Here is a 17735-nt window from a genome sequence, read left to right as displayed (position 1 = left end):
AATAAAAAAACTATTCCAGATACAATAAAACTTAACAAGTTATGTAAGTGAATCTTCACATATTCTCTGAATTTACTTAGAAATTACACTGATGTATCAATTCTGATAATATCAAAATAATAATAGTAAAAGATGATTAGCTATTAATTTAATAAACAAGGTAGTTTCTTGACGCTGGACTAACCTGGCGAATCTACTGACACGCAAGCTATGCCATTCACAAGTGTATCATACAAAGAAAAACCTTTAAGCAAATTAAAGCAAAAGTATAAACAAAAGCAAATTAAAAAGTTGTAACATGTGGATCTACTTATATAATGAAAACGACAACAATGGCTGGCTTCCATGGACTTTTAAATCTATCTCTTTCATCTTCCTCTGTATCCATTCATAAACCAAAGAGCTTTTTTATGAAAAAAAACTCTCTCTAATCAAAGAAGAAGTTGAAGGACTCCATTTCATAAGGTAAAGCTTCATATTTGTGGATTCCTTTTTTATTTGAATTTATTTTATCCTTCTTTGGTTTTATAGTTCTGCAATTTGATCTGTTCACAGACCATTATCATTTCATGGAATTAATTACGGTGTTATAAATATAATTAAGTTGATATATTTGGTTCTAGTCTTGTTAGTTATCACATAACCCATTTATGCATCAAGAAGCCTGCAAATTAAACAAAGTTTCTTATCACTTGATGTGATCGGAAGTTATTTTGGTAATTGATGTGATCGAGGTTCACTAATGTTTAATTATCTTCCGCAGTGAGAGACAATATGGTGTGAAATCTCAAAATGACAACACGTAATAGGCTAATACTAGCAACGGAAATGTTGTTAACAAAAGGGACTAAAGCAATACAATGGTCACCAATGGTTTATGTATAGTCTCTAGAATAAAATTTGAAATAATGGATTAAACTCTGATCAAAGATAATAATTACCGATAACTACTATAAAGTTTTTCTGAGAAAAAAGCAGAACATCTATTTAATAAAATATGCACATGAATGTTGGATGTATAAAAGTGTGGATTAGTGGAATATTAAAACAAGTGGGATATATTATTGGTTTTTTCAAACAGAATTTTATTTTCTCTGGTAAATGACAATGTAGTTTATTTCCATCTAGATTGTAGAATAGTAGAATAATTGAACACATATCGCATTACCACATAATACATATGATCCATACAAATTTATTGATTATACTAGTGTTTGACCCCGTACTACGTACGGGGAAATAGTTCTAGAAATTGTGGGTAGTAAATCTACGAAAAACTAACAGCAATAATAAGCTAAACTACCTCTATTTACCATATTACCTTTAATCTCGTCACACACAACATCACAATATGCCATCTTCACGTTTATTAATGGCAAGGTCAGTTAGTTTTACTTTGTCATATATCTATGATAAACTGAAAAGTTCACCCAACTTAATAACATTAAAAAAATTAACAATGAGATTAGAACTTTCCACATAAACAAAAAGAGATGTGTTAAATATTTACCTTTAGTATTCCGTAGTCTGATTTTTAGATATATTTGTGCAGTGTTGTTGCTCATTCCTCTTCTTTTAAATAATCCATAAGAAACACTTCAAACAAAACCAAACCCTTTTTTTAACGACTAAACCAAACACAATCATACAAAAATAATAGCAGTATTACTCTGAGAAGTAGAGAAAGATAACTTTGACTGAAAAAAGAAAGCATAAAGTTATGTCGAGTCTTGATGCTACACTCAACCAAAAAAAAAACGAAACAATTGGAGATTAAGAAAGATAACAAAAGAGGATGAAAACAGAGAAATTCGGAGAAGATAGAAAAAGAAAGAAAGTTACTTATTTGATTTTTTTCTGAGAATAATTAGTTTGAAATCATGCCATGAAAATAGGGAACGTAGAATTCTTTACAGAGATAGTTATTTTATACAGTTATTTGATTTTGTAATGGATTTAAATTTTAATTATTATGTTGATGATTAATTAGTTTTTATTGAATTAAAAAAAATATTTTCCATGTGTCACAATAAGATTGGTTGAGTGACTTGTGCTTTAGTATATAGAGGACTTCCAAATTTTGCAAACAATAACGTGTTTTGCTTTTTGTATTTTTCATTTTTTTTTTTAAGTTTTCCACTTGTCATGTTAGGATTGGACGTGCGACTTGCGCTTTAGTATATAAGGGATAAATCCAAATGTTTTTTTGAATAGAATGTAAAATTAATTCAAACCCAAAAAAATCTTTTTCTGTACAGCTAGTAGCTAATAATTGAATCAAATAAATATAAAACAGCGATTGAACTTCTCTTTTTGGTTTAAGCTGCTAGCTAACAGTCTAGTGGCAAACCATTCTGTGAGCGAGCACAAGATCATAGCTATAATCTCTTTTTTTTTTTTTCTGATTGCACTGAGTTTGTGCCTTACTTCTTTGTCGATGATCCTGATCAGAGTTGTTCTTGGACGAGGAGGTTCATGTTTTATGTGGATCAATCCAAATTTATACCATATTATAACCATAATCTTTTTTTTTTTGTGTATGAATGTGAAGATAATAACTATAATATTCCGATGGAAATATTTATGGTTGATGCAAATTTATTGATTATATCAATCCAAATGTATATGATCGATACATATTTTAGGTAATATTTTAATTTACCAATACTTGGAATGATTGGGGATCCTATTTATTGTACGTTATGTCGATTGTGACAGCTTTGGGAAGTAGATGAGCTTGTTTCTATCATAAAGTAGTACTCTATTTTGTTTTAGACCATTTACAGAAATCTAATAAATCTTCTGTCTCTCTGAAATTCTTCAGAAATCCACTATTAACTCGGCTAAATTCATATAAAAGAATAAAATACAAATTGTTATAAGAATTCTAACTGAATTGCAAGGTTGTCTATATATTTTAAAAATATTATTATAGAATGGAGAAGCTTAAGCAATGTTGGTCGAGTCTGTTAGTCTTGGCAGTGGTGGTGATTGGAACCGGAGCCGTTCCCATCACTTATCTTCAAAGCGCCGTCGCCAAGGGAGCAGGTACTATGTTTTTTTAATAACGAGTTAAGTATTCATTCTTATAAATTTCATTGAATTGCCTTGGATAATTGATGAATCATGTTTTTGAGAATATATAGTTGTTGTTTTTCCGATGTTTTTGTAGTGTGTTTGGATGGGAGTGCTCCGGCTTATCATTTCGACAAAGGGTTTGGTTCGGGGGTTAACAACTGGATTGTTCATATGGAGGTAACCAAGAATAGGTTTCGATTAGTAGTAAGAATCATTACTATTTGTATTGTACTAATAATGTCTGGCTAGTTAAATGATTGAATTATGTCGTAGTTCTGAATTGCTGCGAGATCGTTACTAATCAGATCCAATGCTTATTAATTTATTTCACTGCAAGTGGGAATTTTCAAAATATATAGATAAATTAATTTAAATTGAATCGATTAAAATTAGGTGTGTGTAAATGTTGTTATGCGATAGGGAGGCGGATGGTGTACGGACGTAGCTTCATGTAGTGCGCGTAAGAATACAATGAAGGGTTCATCGAAATTCATGAACAAAGACTTTGGCTTCTCCGGTATCTTGGGCGGCAAACAAAACACTAATCCAGGTCTAAATTAGTTTCTTTTTTTTAAAACAATTCAATTTTGAAACGATTATTTTTTTCAGAGAGTTGATGAATCTATGGTGTTGAAAACTGTACTTCATTTTTATTTCTTCAGATTTTTACAATTGGAATAGAATCAAAGTACGTTATTGCGATGGATCATCTTTCACCGGCAATGTAGAAGCCGTTAATCCGGTAATTTAGCAACTAAATTAAGATATCTATAAAGATTATTTTGTTTGTTTAATTTATCTTTTAATACTTTAAATTTTCATTGTCATAATCAATTTCATATTCAACATTCAATATTGATCAGGCGAATAAGCTATTCTTTCGAGGTGCACGAGTTTGGCGTGCAGTGATTGATGATCTTATGGCTAAAGGAATGAAAAACGCTCAAAATGTATTATATATTTTGACATATCCTTTTCTTTTAAATCAAATTAAAGATCTTATTAATTTAGTGAGTTTGATAAAACTTTTCAGGCGATACTCTCCGGTTGTTCAGCCGGAGCATTGGCCGCAATTCTACACTGTGACACTTTCCGAGCCATACTTCCCCCAACTGCTAGAGTCAAATGTGTTTCTGACGCCGGTTACTTTATCCACGGGTAGGTGAACTTACATTATATGGTTAAGGTTTAAGGACCGCCACAAAAACCGTAAAATACAAACAAACCGAACCAAAGCCAAACTGCAAACCGGATAGCTCATCTTCTACACGTAGAGCCTAAAATCATAATCTAATCGACATCAACTAATGGAACTATGGATCATCTAATTTGATTTTATGAAACAGTACGGATATCTCAGGAGGATCATACATCCAAACGTATTACAGTAAAGTCGTCGCACTCCACGTACAATTTCTCTCTTATCTTTTAGTATCTCACACTTGTAAATCCTCATAAATTAATAAATTATGAGGAGATATCATAAAGTCTGTCTTGCTTAAAACCATTTTGTAGGGATCTGCAAAGAGTCTTCCTGTTTCATGCACATCAAAAATGAAACCAGAACTCGTACGTATACTAAATTATCATCATTGACCGGGCAGGCATTATCTTTTGCATACATCCATGGAACAACATACGTTAATGAGTTCTTTTTTTTATCGTGTTTGCAGTGTTTCTTCCCGCAAAACGTTGTTCCTTCCATGCGAACACCACTCTTTGTCATTAATGCCGCCTTCGATTCCTGGCAGGTCTGGTACATTACATTAAATAATAAGCACATATAAAGATCAAAACATATATTCCTTAATTAGTATGGTAAATATTTCAGATCAAGAATGTTTTGGCGCCAACTGCTGTTGATAAGCGTAAGGAGTGGAAGAACTGTAAGCTTGATCTTAAGAAATGTACGGCCGCTCAGCTCAAAACCGTCCAAGGTAATTTCCACAACCAAAACGAATTATTCATTTTCGAGTTTGTAATGGGTGAACAAGTACATTTGTTTAATCCAGATTTTAGCTTGGTTTCAGTTAAGTTGCTTTACAAAAATAGTTCATTGTTATAAACCGAATCTAGTTTGAACCGATATGGTATGGTTTAGGTTCAAAAGCTTCGGTTCAGTTTGAAACAAGTTGATTTGGCTTGGTAGTTAATAACAAGACTAAACCGGGTTGGTTTAAGCATCTCAGGGTTTAGGGATCAGATGATGCGTGCATTGTCTCCGGTTCACTCTACCCCGTCAAGAGGACTGTTCTTGGACTCGTGTCATGCTCATTGCCAAGGCGGAAGCGCCGCCTCTTGGTCCGGTGCCAAAGGTCCCCAAGTCGCCAATTCGGTAATAAAACATAATTAATAGTACTTGTAACCGTTTTTGTTCTAATCTTACGTATCATTTTAATTTCGTATTTTAAATTTTTTTTTTGATAATGGGCTTATTTTAGTATTTTCTTTTTCTGCAGAAAATTTCACAAGCAGTGGGAAACTGGTTTTATGGCCGGAGTGCATTCCAGAAGATAGACTGCCCGTCGCCGATTTGCAACCCTACTTGTCCTGCAATCTCGACTGACGAATAGTTCTCAAACCATATGGCAAAAGTGTTCATTTTTTATTTTAATAAGAAAAATTACCACTGATGAGGAGTAAGAGGTGGTTAATACAACTGCATTAAAACTGAATAAAAAAGTATATTTCTACATTCATTTTAAGATTATTATTTCCTGTATTAATGAAGTTTAATGTGAAAAGTCTACAACTTATCCGTTTTGGTGAACAACTCATCTCAGCATGTGTTCGTTTAATTCAGTTCCAGGCCTGGAAGAATTATAAGAGTTGTTGCTTTGTAATCTCTGAAACTGATCAAGCTACCTGTTACAAGTTGTATTTCACTAAGAACCTAAATCAAAACATAGATGAACCTTCCAGGAGAAGCTAGCTACAGAACATTAAATAGCAAAATGAAGAAAAAACAGAGCAATATGATCGGCTCAAGTAACAAGATATCTATCTTCTTCTTGTCGCTGAGTGAGAATGGCGCAGGTTCTTTTATGTACAAAAAGTAAAAATCTCAGAAACTATTTCATATCAGAAAAATGGGAGAATTGGAAAAAAGAGACACTTTTAATTTTTATCTGTCCACGTAAGATTTTTGATACTTTTAGACATTTTAGACATGTTTTACCCTTCTTTAGTGAAAAAATAGTAAAATAAGTTTTAAAAATATAAAAATATAAAAACCATTGGATACATTACTATAACTATTTATATGTTTAAATATTTTTTTTTTAAAAATAGTGGAAAAATATTTTATTTTATGTTCTAGCTATGGATAGAATACTCATTCTAGCCATCTACTTACTCTAGAAATCGGATTCTAAATATTATACATAGATCTATCTTGGATATAGAGTACAAACAAAACTTTCTTCTATATTCGATCTTAGCTAGATTTCGTCAGGTAATATTATAGCAAGATGTCTTTAGTATAGATGTAGTTTTATTACGACTTATAACCACGGCTCTATGAAATATCTTTTCGTTTTTACGTGTCATAACTTGTTATGCCTTTTACCTTATCATACGTGTACCGAAGAATAAACCTCCCTTCCTCTCTTCAGTGCTCTGCTATACTTAGAATACATATTATAGGCAAATCACGAAAATATAGAAACTTTCATATTTTTCGTAAATATATTTTTCTTAAATCTACATTAAATCTATCCTAAATCTCTCATAGTATCTTCTCTCCCATGATTTTCTCTTCCCACAATCTTTCTCTCGTTCGTTCTTTGTATCTCTCTCTTCTTCATTGACGTAACCATCTCTTCTATATATCAATACAACATGGTTCTAATCTGTTAAATCTGGTGTATGGATGTCAAGTTGCAGTGATCACTGGAGTTTCTTGGCAGACAAAGAAAGGTGTGGTCGGATGGTAATATTAGAAACTACTGCTATGTTGGAGCAGCTCAAGATCATGGTGTGTGAGGATTATAGAGTCGACCATATGCTCGTTAATGCCGAGTTCAGTCATGAGATGGTGAATCAAAGAGGAAATCCTTCCATTATTATCATCAATGAACGACAAGTAGAAGTAAATTATTAAGATTTTTTTGTGGTTAGAAGTTCTAGAACTCGCTCGTGGCTTAATACCAAACTCAATGTTTTCTGTTTCCATCTTTCCTTCTTTCAGTCAATGTTTTTTGTTTCCATCCTTCCTTCTTTCAGTTTGGAAAAGGACAAATAAGCAGCTCACTTATATTCTTCATTCATATCAGAGAGCGAGAGAGAGAGAGAGAGAGAGAGAGAGAGAGAGAGAGAGAGAGAGAGAGAGGAGAGAGAGAGAGAGAGAGAGAGAGAGAGAGAGAGAGAGAGAGAGAGAGAGACTCAACATAATCATAATAGCCAATTATTGGCTTTAAAGCATTGCAAGCTCTCAAAATGTCTCAATATAAAGCTCATGTACACCAACCAACACATGTATTAAGATGATAGAACCAATAAAGCAACCAAGCAAACACCACACTCAGTTTTTTTCAATCTTATTTCTCATATTCTTAAACAATGCGCAATGTACTGGTGCGATAATTATTGCCAATCATCATCATCCCATTGCATACTTCTAGGTTCAGGATCGGGCAGTGCTCTCGTACTTGCTACGGTCTGTCTTGTAGGTGTGAGCTACTTCTGGAACCAGAGGATCACCAGGGTTTGGATCTGTCAGCAATGAACATATCGACAGAAGAACCTGTGGAAAAACCAACATCAATCTCTTTTATCACTTTAACATATGCAAATTAAAGAATCTATTAGTTTATCCATGAAAATATCTTCAAGCAAGTCGCTAATGTATCATTATAAAACGGAAACCGGATGTCATGTCATCAATATTGATTATAAAAGCCTTGACCATAAGTAACTCCTAATAAAAGAGATGGCACCTAAAGAAGTACTGAACTAGTACCATATCATGACTACTAAAGACCATGACACAAACCCAAGTGTCAAAGTGGTGCCCTTTTAGAAGCCAAAAAAGAAAGCTCACAGATTATAATAAACGGTCAAAACAACATCATACTCACCGGCACTGCATAACACTAGTTCAAACTGCACTCACAGTTTTTTTACTTTAGTTAATTTTTTTTCTCTACACTAATTTCGTTGTCAGAGAAGGCATACAAGCTTTAAGGAAAGATCTGAGTGAAGGTGTGGTTCCTGCAGTCATCAACCTCAAGAATCAAAGCCATGTTCCCAAAACAGTAACAATAGTTTGGTGCACTGAAAATAGTCACCACTTTTTGCTCCTATATAAAGTATAATAGTGAGAAAATAATCTTAAGCCTCGTAAGGAACAGATAACGGATGAGTTGAATAATTAAATGCATATCTATGTAGAGGTTAATAAGCTTCAAACTCAGATGTGTCAGATAATACAATATAAGAACAATGTTACAAGCAAGTAATCATAAGCTTGAAGGATTAATAGGCACAGCAAGGACATGAAGGAAAAGAAAATATAAGACAATTTTGACATATTACCACACTGGCACACATGTAGCAACCGGAAAAATAAGGAGAAGAGTAATTCTAATGATGATACAAATTACTTGCACGAAGTTACCAGTATCTACAAAATAGAGATCTTTTTCAGAAGATTCACTTTCGCAGACATTCATCGTAAAATCCATAGACCTGAGTGATCTGCCAGACAAAATAAAAAGAAGGAAACCATGCGTCAGATATAAAAGTAAGATGACAGAAAGTATTAACCAAATGCGCAAAAAATGTATGTTGTAGCAAAGAACAAAATTTGTTAAGAAAAACCTTGTGCCAACCAATGAGCCAAGATCTAAACGATGGAAAATGGCAAGGAGAGACGATGTTGTATAGTACTTAACCTCAGAAGGTGAATGTTGAAGTGGAAACAGAGCAATCAGATGATAAAGCAATTTACCTGACAAATTTCATGGTTTCCTCTAAGAATGGTGATTTGCAGAGGATAATGCATCTTTAAGGCGACTAACATCTAAAAAGAGGACAAAAAAGAGAAACAGTATCAACATATTTCTCTTAAATGGGGGGGGGGGGAAGAAGAATCTTCACATATAATCCTTGTACCGTAACAGTACCAACACAATAATAACCACGATAAACGTAATCTCCCATAAACAAGTAGTTGGTATCAGGGCAAAAAAAAAGAAAACAAGTAGAGTCGAAAACATCTATAATTTCGGATAAAGAAACAAGGATTCTCCACTCACCCTAAATCGCCATTGATATTGGTTGAAGGTTTGGTGGAGAAAAGGATTAAAGTGAAACCAGAAATTAGGGTAAAAAGCGCCACTTTGTTTTACCTCTTTCATGATTTCTCTTTTGCTTTTTACTTTCTGTTTATTTTTTCTTTTTTTATGAAAACTTAAATCAATTAAAAAATGTTAAGATTAATTAGGTTAAGTTAAGGCTATAATGGTATTTAAGGAAATATAAATCCTAGATACCTAAATAATCATCTACAAGTCCAACTTGAACAAATCTAAGTTGAGAATGTCTCTTAAAAAAATCCAAGGGAATAAACTATATCGGGATCAGTTCAAATAAAAAAAACTAAACTATATTGGGCTGTAAAAATGTAATACCGTATGTTTCTAACAGAATATAGAAGTTTAGGTTGATTTGAGCAATTTGTAAAATGTTCTCTTTTTTTAAATAAGAACCATGTCCATTGTAACATAAAAAATGTAATACCGTATGTTTCTAACAGAATATATTCTGTACACATTGTAACATAGATCTAACTAAAAAGTTTATAAATAAACCAGAAGATATATAAGATAAATAGTATGAATCTGCAAATGAAATGCATCGTCAAACAACTAACCAGTTTAGCTATTAAATGCATGATCAAAGCAACCAACAAAGTTTACAAGTCATATTTAAATCCATTTTTTGTTTCTGTTAAGTTTGTTTTCCACTAACATGATTTACTAACTGCTTTTATTCTGCACGAACGGTAATAATTGTATTGATTCTGTTACTTCAGCTGAAATTTACAACTCTAGAAACAATAAAAAAAATCACAACTCTAAATTTAAATTTATACATAAATCCAAAATAAATTGTTCTTCATTACACATGTCTGCAACAAAAACTCACTTCGTCGCTTCCCATATATTTACGGATATACGTGGAATATCAAATCAATTTCCTCAATAATCAATACACAGTGTATATAACAAAAATAAATGTGTTTGTAACGGTGCTTCTTCACTTCTCAGGTGTTAAGGAACAAAGTCGCCAAAAGATTAATCTCAACAAAACCTAACATAATTTAGTAAACTAACTTTAACTATTTGGCTTTTACTAATTAAACATGTCATCTTGAATCTTTATCGTCGCACCCTATTCACACTAAAACCAAATTATGAACCCTAGACATTCTCAAGAACAAATCTCTTTATCTTTATCTCTATCGGGCATGTAATAATTGAATCGAGAGGTAATTACACCAACAATCTCTAGTGTACAACGGTGATATCAGCATCTTGATTTCGGAAAAAAGCATCTTGATTTGGGGAAACCTTATAGCTTAAACCAAACAAAATCAAAGACCCTTTTAGTGTTAAATCAAAGGAAATTTTGCAAACAAAAAGATTTAAGATTCAAAGAAAACAAAATTAAATATCAAAATAATAAGAAAAAAAAAGAATATGGAGGAGAAGGAGAAGGAGAAAAGAGTGCATATATACGTCCAAGATCTGATTGAATTCTTGGTTTTTATTCATTTCACCATCAGGACTCCGATTCATTTGATGCAAGGCGGGATCCAATCCCTGCTCACAAACCAGCAAGTAAAACTTCGTGGATGTGTCAGACAATTGGTTCCCGACCTGCACCAAGCGAATCCGAGCAAGACGGTGACCCTTATCATATTATCTCGAAGGAGAAAACTAAGACTGACTATTATAGAAAACGAAAAGAAAAAGAATACAAAGAGAGAGAAGAAAAAGTTTTGGTTTGTAACGGCGAAATGAGGTAAAGAGAGCTTTTTTGTTTTAAGACCCTATCAAAGAGAGATAACCTTAGCCTCATTTGTAGGGTATTTAATAAAGATAATAAACCACTCATGTACTGACACATGTTAATTATAAAAGAATATCTTTACTTTTACACCATTGACTGTTGACTATGGAAATATGAATTAGATTTTTTACCTTTTTAATAATGAAAATTACGGAATGCTATCACCACTCTTACGTGGTTCAACAATTAATCTACGTGAGCGTTATCTGTACATGTGACACCGACTACTTTTGTGTCTTCCACATTTGACTTTTATCATCTAAATAATACTTGATCTTGATCTGTGATTTCAAAGGTGGAATTATTTCTGTTTACAAAATTTTATTTAATAAAAATTATAATTATATCAAGAATTTATGTATTTTTAGTTTTAAATAATTTAATTTCAATTTAGTTAAGTTTAATTTAAAAAAAAATCCATATTCAATATTCTATAAATTTTTAATTTAAAATATTTAAAATTTTGATGAAAGTAATTTAGAAAATTTTCATTTTTTAATTTTATTACATGTGTATAAATTTATATTTCAGTTTTAATATTAGGAAATAAAGCGAAAAAGTTAATTTGAAATATATACAATGTTGATTAAAAAAAGAAGTAGACGTCTTCACATATAATCCTCGTACCGTAACAGTATCAACACAATAATAACCACGATAAACGTAATTTCCCATAAACAAGTAGTTGGTATCAGGGCAAAAAAAAAAAAAAACAAGTAGAGTCGAAAACATCTATAATTTCGGATGAAGAAACAAGGATTCTCCACTCACCCTAAATCGCCATTGATATTGGTTGAAGGTTTGGTGGAGAAAAGGATTAAAATGAAACCAGAAATTAGGGTAAAAAGCGCCACTTTGTTCTACCTCTTCCTTTTTTTTTTTTTTTTTTTTGTCGACAACATTACAGACTCATATTGACCCTGAAAACCAAATTGGGAGATGTTGATCCATGTGAACGACGAAAGACGGCTGAATCCTGGCACTGCGTGCTAGACTATCCGCCTTCGTATTTTGCGTTCTTGGTACATGAATGATCTCTGATCGTATAAAACTCTCCTTCAGGTTCTGAATATCTACCAAATAACTTGCAAAAGCTGGCCATTCTTCTGGTTCCGAAACCATCTTCACCAATTGAGAACAATCCGTTGCAAATGTAACCTGAAATTGTCTTAAATTTCGCATACATTCCATAGCCCATAATAGCGCCTCCATCTCTGCATGCAAGGGGGTTAAAGTAGCTCGGACGTTCCTTGCGCCCATCAGTCCCTCAAAGCCTTCTAAAGAACTAAACCAACCTTGACCAGAGAAAGTATCACCCTCTTTCCACGAGCCATCTGTAAAACACCATCGTCCGGGAATTGATGGATGAGACGTAACCTGTACCTGTGTTCCCGTTCTCTGTTCATTCAAAAGTTGTGCATCTGCCCAGAATGTCGATTCCGTTTCTGCCAACTTAAGAGTATCCTTAGGATCCATATCCAAATTACTAAAGACCTTATTATTTCTTCCTTTCCAAATATACCATAGTATCCAAGCAAACTGATGATCTTCCATCTGCGGGACAATCCGCCAAAAAAGATGATCCATGTTCGTAAAAAGAGAACTCGTTGGGAAGACGGCTCGATTTGTTGGAATCTTGGAAAGAGCCCAAACCTGACGTGCTGGAGGACATTCAAAAAATACATGATTAATCGATTCCTCCTCCGCTCCACATCTTGCACAACCTATCTCACCTTGCATTCCTCGCGCCTTCAGATTCTTCTTAACTGCCACACACCCTGAAACCAATTGCCAAAGAAAATGTTTTATTTTTGGTGGACACCTGATTTTCCAACAAAAAGCCTTCAGAACGTCAACTGTTGGTCCCATCAATAATGGTGGTCGTTCTCTGTCCGGATAAATTCGCTCCACCTGGTATCCTGATTTAACCGTGAATTTTCCATTGTGTGTGAAATGCCATCCGTCTCTATCGACCATCTGATGTCTGCTCAGTGGTATACTTTCTATGATTTTCACATCCTGAGGATCTACCAAATCCCGTAGGACCTGCGAATTCCATTGTCGCGAAGTGGGATCAATAAGTGAAGCCACTGTGAGATCGGGATACAAATGATGTTGATTTTTATTGGCTGGTCTCGGGCGAGTGGTTGGGAGCCAAGGATCGTTCTATACTGATATAGAAGATCCTGTTCCCACCCGTTTGATTAGTCCTTTGCTTACCAGAGATCTAGCAGATACAATACTCCTCCAACCATAGGACGGAGAGTATGAACGGATCGGTTCAAGAGGTGAGACATGCCGAAAATACCTCCCCTTGAAAACTCTAGAGAATAAAGTGTTTGGCTTTTCTATCAGCCTCCATAACTGCTTACCAAGCATTGCGGTATTGAAGTCTGTTATATCCTTAAAACCTAAACCCCCTTCTTCCTTACTGACGGAAACTTTATCCCATGATTTCCAATGCATACCTCTTGAACTACCCCCAGGACTCCACCAAAATTGTGCCACCGCACTCGTCAGTTTTTTTGTGGTTGCCTTAGGTAAACGGTAACACGACATCGTATGATTCGGCAATGCCGTAATCACTGATTTAATAATCACTTCCTTTCCTCCTTTCGTGAAAAACTTAAAAGTCCAACCATTGACCCTGCTGTTTAGACGATCCTGCACAAAGCCAAAAACTTGAATCTTGGAGCCCCCAATATTTTCCGGTAAACCTAGATAAGATCCCATTCCCCCCAAATTCTGAATTCCCAGAATATCTCTTAGCTCCTGCCTGACCGATTCCTCAATTTTGTGTCCAAATTGAATCGACGACTTTTCAAAATTTATCAACTGTCCAGAAACCACCTCATACTCTTTTAAGATCCTTAGAATAGTGTGACATTCTTCCTTTTGAGCCTTGCAGAAAAATAAGCTATCATCCGCAAAAAACAAATGTGAAATCGATGGACAAGCTCTGGCTACCTTAATCCCTGTTAATTGTTTCCCTCTCTCCGCCTTCTTAATATTTGCAATCAATGCCTCAGTACTCAAAATAAATAAATAAGGGGACAACGGATCTCCTTGTCGTAAACCTCTGTGTGGTACAATGAGTCCCCGTGGTTGTCCATTTAGCAGAATCCTATATTGAACTGAGGAGATGCACTCCATCATTAATTTAATCCAGTGCTGATGGAAACCCATCTTCTCCAATAATGCTTTAATAAAAGACCATTCTATCCTATCGTACGCTTTACTCATATCCGTTTTAACTGCCATATACTTCCCTTGACACGCCTTATTTGTCCTTAAACCATGGAACATTTCCTGAGCTATAAGAATATTATCAGAAATCAAACGCCCTACCACAAACGCCGATTGAGTCTCCGAAACGAGAGAGGGTAAATAGACCTTCAACCGTTGACACAAAACCTTCGATATTATTTTATACCCCAAATTACATAAACTGATTGGTCGCAACTCCGTCATCCTTGTAGGCCGTTCTGTCTTTGGAATCATACAAATATTAGTAATGTTTAACCTTGGATCCATTTCCCCCGAAACCAAAAAATTATTCACCATCTCTACCAAATCATTTTTAATAATATGCCATGAATGTTGAAAGAAAAGAGCAGTCATGCCATCCGGTCCTGGTGTCTTTTCAGGATGCATCATAAATAGAGCCTCTCTAACCTCGACTTCAGTTGCCATTCTCAATAACCATCGGTTTATCTGAGGAGTGATTCCTGGTGTTATTTCCGACAGAAAATCATCAAACTCAGATGGAGAAGTGGTACTAAAAAGTTCTTCAAAATAGTCTACCGCTACTTTTTCAACTCCATTATCCTTTGTAATCCAATTTCCAGCTACATCATGTAATCCAACAATCCTATTACGTACTCTTCGTTGCTTAGTCAAAGCGTGGTAAAATTTTGTATTAAGATCCCGAGATGAATACCATATATTCCTACTTTTTTGGTGCCAATACTCCTCTTCATCTTTATATGCCTCTTGTAGCTTCCTGGACACCTCCAATATATCCTCCTGAGACTTAGTATCATCAGTTTGTACCTCCTCTAGAGCCTTCTGCAACTCCGCAATTTTATCCTTTCCAAAAGGGGGATTATTTTTACGCCATTTTCCAATTTGGCGACGACAATTACTAATCTTTTCCACTATACCATTCTCACTTCCTTCCTTATATTCCGACCATCCCATTGTAATTGAATCCATTAAGCCCTCTTGACCAACCCATCTCTTATCAAATCTAAATTGACCTTTTCTCCTTAGAACTTTATCATCAAGGAAAGCCACCAAAGGTCGGTGGTCAGATGCCACCATTCCTAAATATTCAGTATGAGAACATGGAAATAGCGTGTGCCATTCCTCATTAGCTAGGGCACGGTCTAAGCGACATCTCACCATTACTGCCCCTTTTCCTTTACCTCTTCTCCCTTGCCATGATAATTTGTTTCCTTTAGCTGGAAATTCCAGCAATCCACTATTTCTAATCATATTATTAAAAGGAACAAATGAATCTGCACTCCTAAGAGCTCCACCCTCTTTTTCATGATTTCCTGTAATTTCATTCAAGTCGCCAATAATGAACCACGGTTCCGATCTTGAAAGTCCATATCTAGTTAAACGTTCCCATACTTGTTCCCTCAACTCTTTGACGGGATCTCCATATACAAAAGTCAAATAAACCGATTTTCCTAGAATCACTGCTTCCACATCTATCATCCGATTGCTTGAGTATAAAACATTAACCTGATAGTTATTATTATAGTAAAGTGCCAAACCACCACTCCGCCCTACAGGATCAACTGTGACTAAATTATCAAATCCAAAATGTGATTGATATTTTTGAACGAAATCAAACTCCTGTTTTGTTTCCGATAAAAATAAAAAATCCGGCTTATATTTATGCCATATCTCCCTTAAATAAGCTGTAGTCCATTTACTTCCCATTCCTCGACAATTCCAGCTAAGTACTCTCATTTTAAAAATGTAAAGAAAGGCTCTCTAGAGCTATTGAAGTTGGGTTTAATGATACCCGGAAATCTCATCCCCCATTCCGTAGAAACCAAACAAAAATTCGATACCAGCTCCTTTGAAACCTTAATACTCTCCCTCTCGTATGTTGATACTCTCCACCAAATCCTCGGACTGATCCTTCGATAAGGAAAAAATAAAAACCTTGTAGCCCGTGGACTTTTCATCCACTTATCCCATATACCGAAAATCTTTCCCTGAGACCAAGGTGCAATCCATAACGTAGCCATCGAATTACTACGTTCCTGATTACTAACACCAATCTTGTATATATAATGTAGCTTCTGTCTTTGGTTTAATGAGACCAAAGAGCATACTTGACGTCCACGCGATACATTGTGCCTTATTAATCTCCCGATTATCCACTGTATCTCCACTGAACCACGATCCTCCTTACACCAACATACATGCCACAGCACCAGAAAATCCCTCTCAAAACGTATTGTCCTTATGTTAATAGCCATACCAATCTTATAATTAACATCAGCATTAATCCCATCCCAAGAATAAATCCAGACAAAAACATAACCACCAAAAGGACCAATATTATTCCATAAACCATACTCATAATCAAATAAAACAACTAGGAAACAGCCTCCACTTAACCATATTACGAGCAAAACAATAACCAGATAAAAACTCAAAGAAACGCTCACAGAGCTTATTGAAAAACAAACATAATAAAAACCAAAAGCCACAAAAGAACCACTCCTCAATTCTTCATAAATTGTACTATCCATGGGGCGCATTTGAGGGCTTGGAGGAGATTGGTTTGGGCGCAATTGTTCTACCTCTTTCATGATTTCTCTTTTGTTTTTTACTTTCTGTTTATTTTTTCTTTTTTTATGAAAACTTAAATAAATTAAAAAATATTAAGATTAATTAGGTTAAGTTAAGGCTATAATGGTATTTAAGGAAATATAAATCCTAGATACCTAAATAATCATCTACAAGTCCAACTTGAACAAATCTAAGTTGAGAATGTCTCTTAAAAAAATCCAAGGGAATAAACTATATCGGGATCAGTTCAAATAAAATAAACTAAACTATATTGGGCTGTAAAAATGTAATACCGTATGCTTCTAACAGAATATAGAAGTTTAGGTTGATTTGAGCAATTTGTAAAATGTTCTCTTTTATAAAATAAGAAGCATGTCCATTGTAACATAAAAAATGTAATACCGTATGTTTCTAACAGAAGATATTCTGTACACATTGTAACATAGATCTAACTAAAAAGTTTATAAATAAACCAGAAGATATATAAGATAAATAGTATGAATCTGCAAATGAAATGCATCGTCAAACAACTAACCAGTTTAGCTACTAAATGCATGATCAAAGCAACCAACAAAGTTTACAAGTCATATTTAAATCCATTTTTTTTTGTTTCTGTTAAGTTTGTTTTCCACTAACATGATTTACTAACTGCTTTTATTATGCACGAACGGTAATAATTGTATTTATTCTGTTACTTCAGCTGAAATTTACAACTCTAGAAACAATAAAAAAAATCACAACTCTAAATTTGAATTTATACATAA

At 34.3% G+C, this 17735-nt stretch overlaps 1 protein-coding gene across 2 annotated transcripts; it reads left to right on the top strand.

Moving 5' to 3' along the window:
- The first annotated feature begins 248 nt into the window (after positions 1-248).
- On the top strand, positions 249-5851 carry LOC103834119 (pectin acetylesterase 7). Of its 2 annotated transcripts, none has more exons than XM_009110178.3 (13): positions 249-465; positions 2936-3048; positions 3173-3255; positions 3499-3628; positions 3741-3820; positions 3942-4028; positions 4112-4236; positions 4425-4485; positions 4594-4647; positions 4752-4829; positions 4910-5015; positions 5268-5413; positions 5538-5851. In XM_009110178.3, the coding sequence occupies exons 2-13, from the start codon at positions 2937-2939 to the stop codon at positions 5649-5651; spliced, it is 1176 nt and encodes a 391-aa protein (XP_009108426.1). In that variant the 5' UTR covers positions 249-465; position 2936; the 3' UTR covers positions 5652-5851. The 2 variants fall into 2 exon arrangements, with proteins under 2 accessions (XP_009108426.1, XP_033132804.1); XM_033276913.1 differs by having other exon boundaries at positions 353-465; positions 2925-3048.
- Positions 5852-17735: the final 11884 nt, after the last annotated feature.

This window comes from Brassica rapa, chromosome A08, assembly GCF_000309985.2.
Source record: "Brassica rapa cultivar Chiifu-401-42 chromosome A08, CAAS_Brap_v3.01, whole genome shotgun sequence".
Classification (NCBI taxonomy): domain Eukaryota; kingdom Viridiplantae; phylum Streptophyta; class Magnoliopsida; order Brassicales; family Brassicaceae; genus Brassica; species Brassica rapa.
Note: the sequence above shows the minus strand (reverse complement) of the source record. Positions and strands in the feature narration are given on the sequence as shown.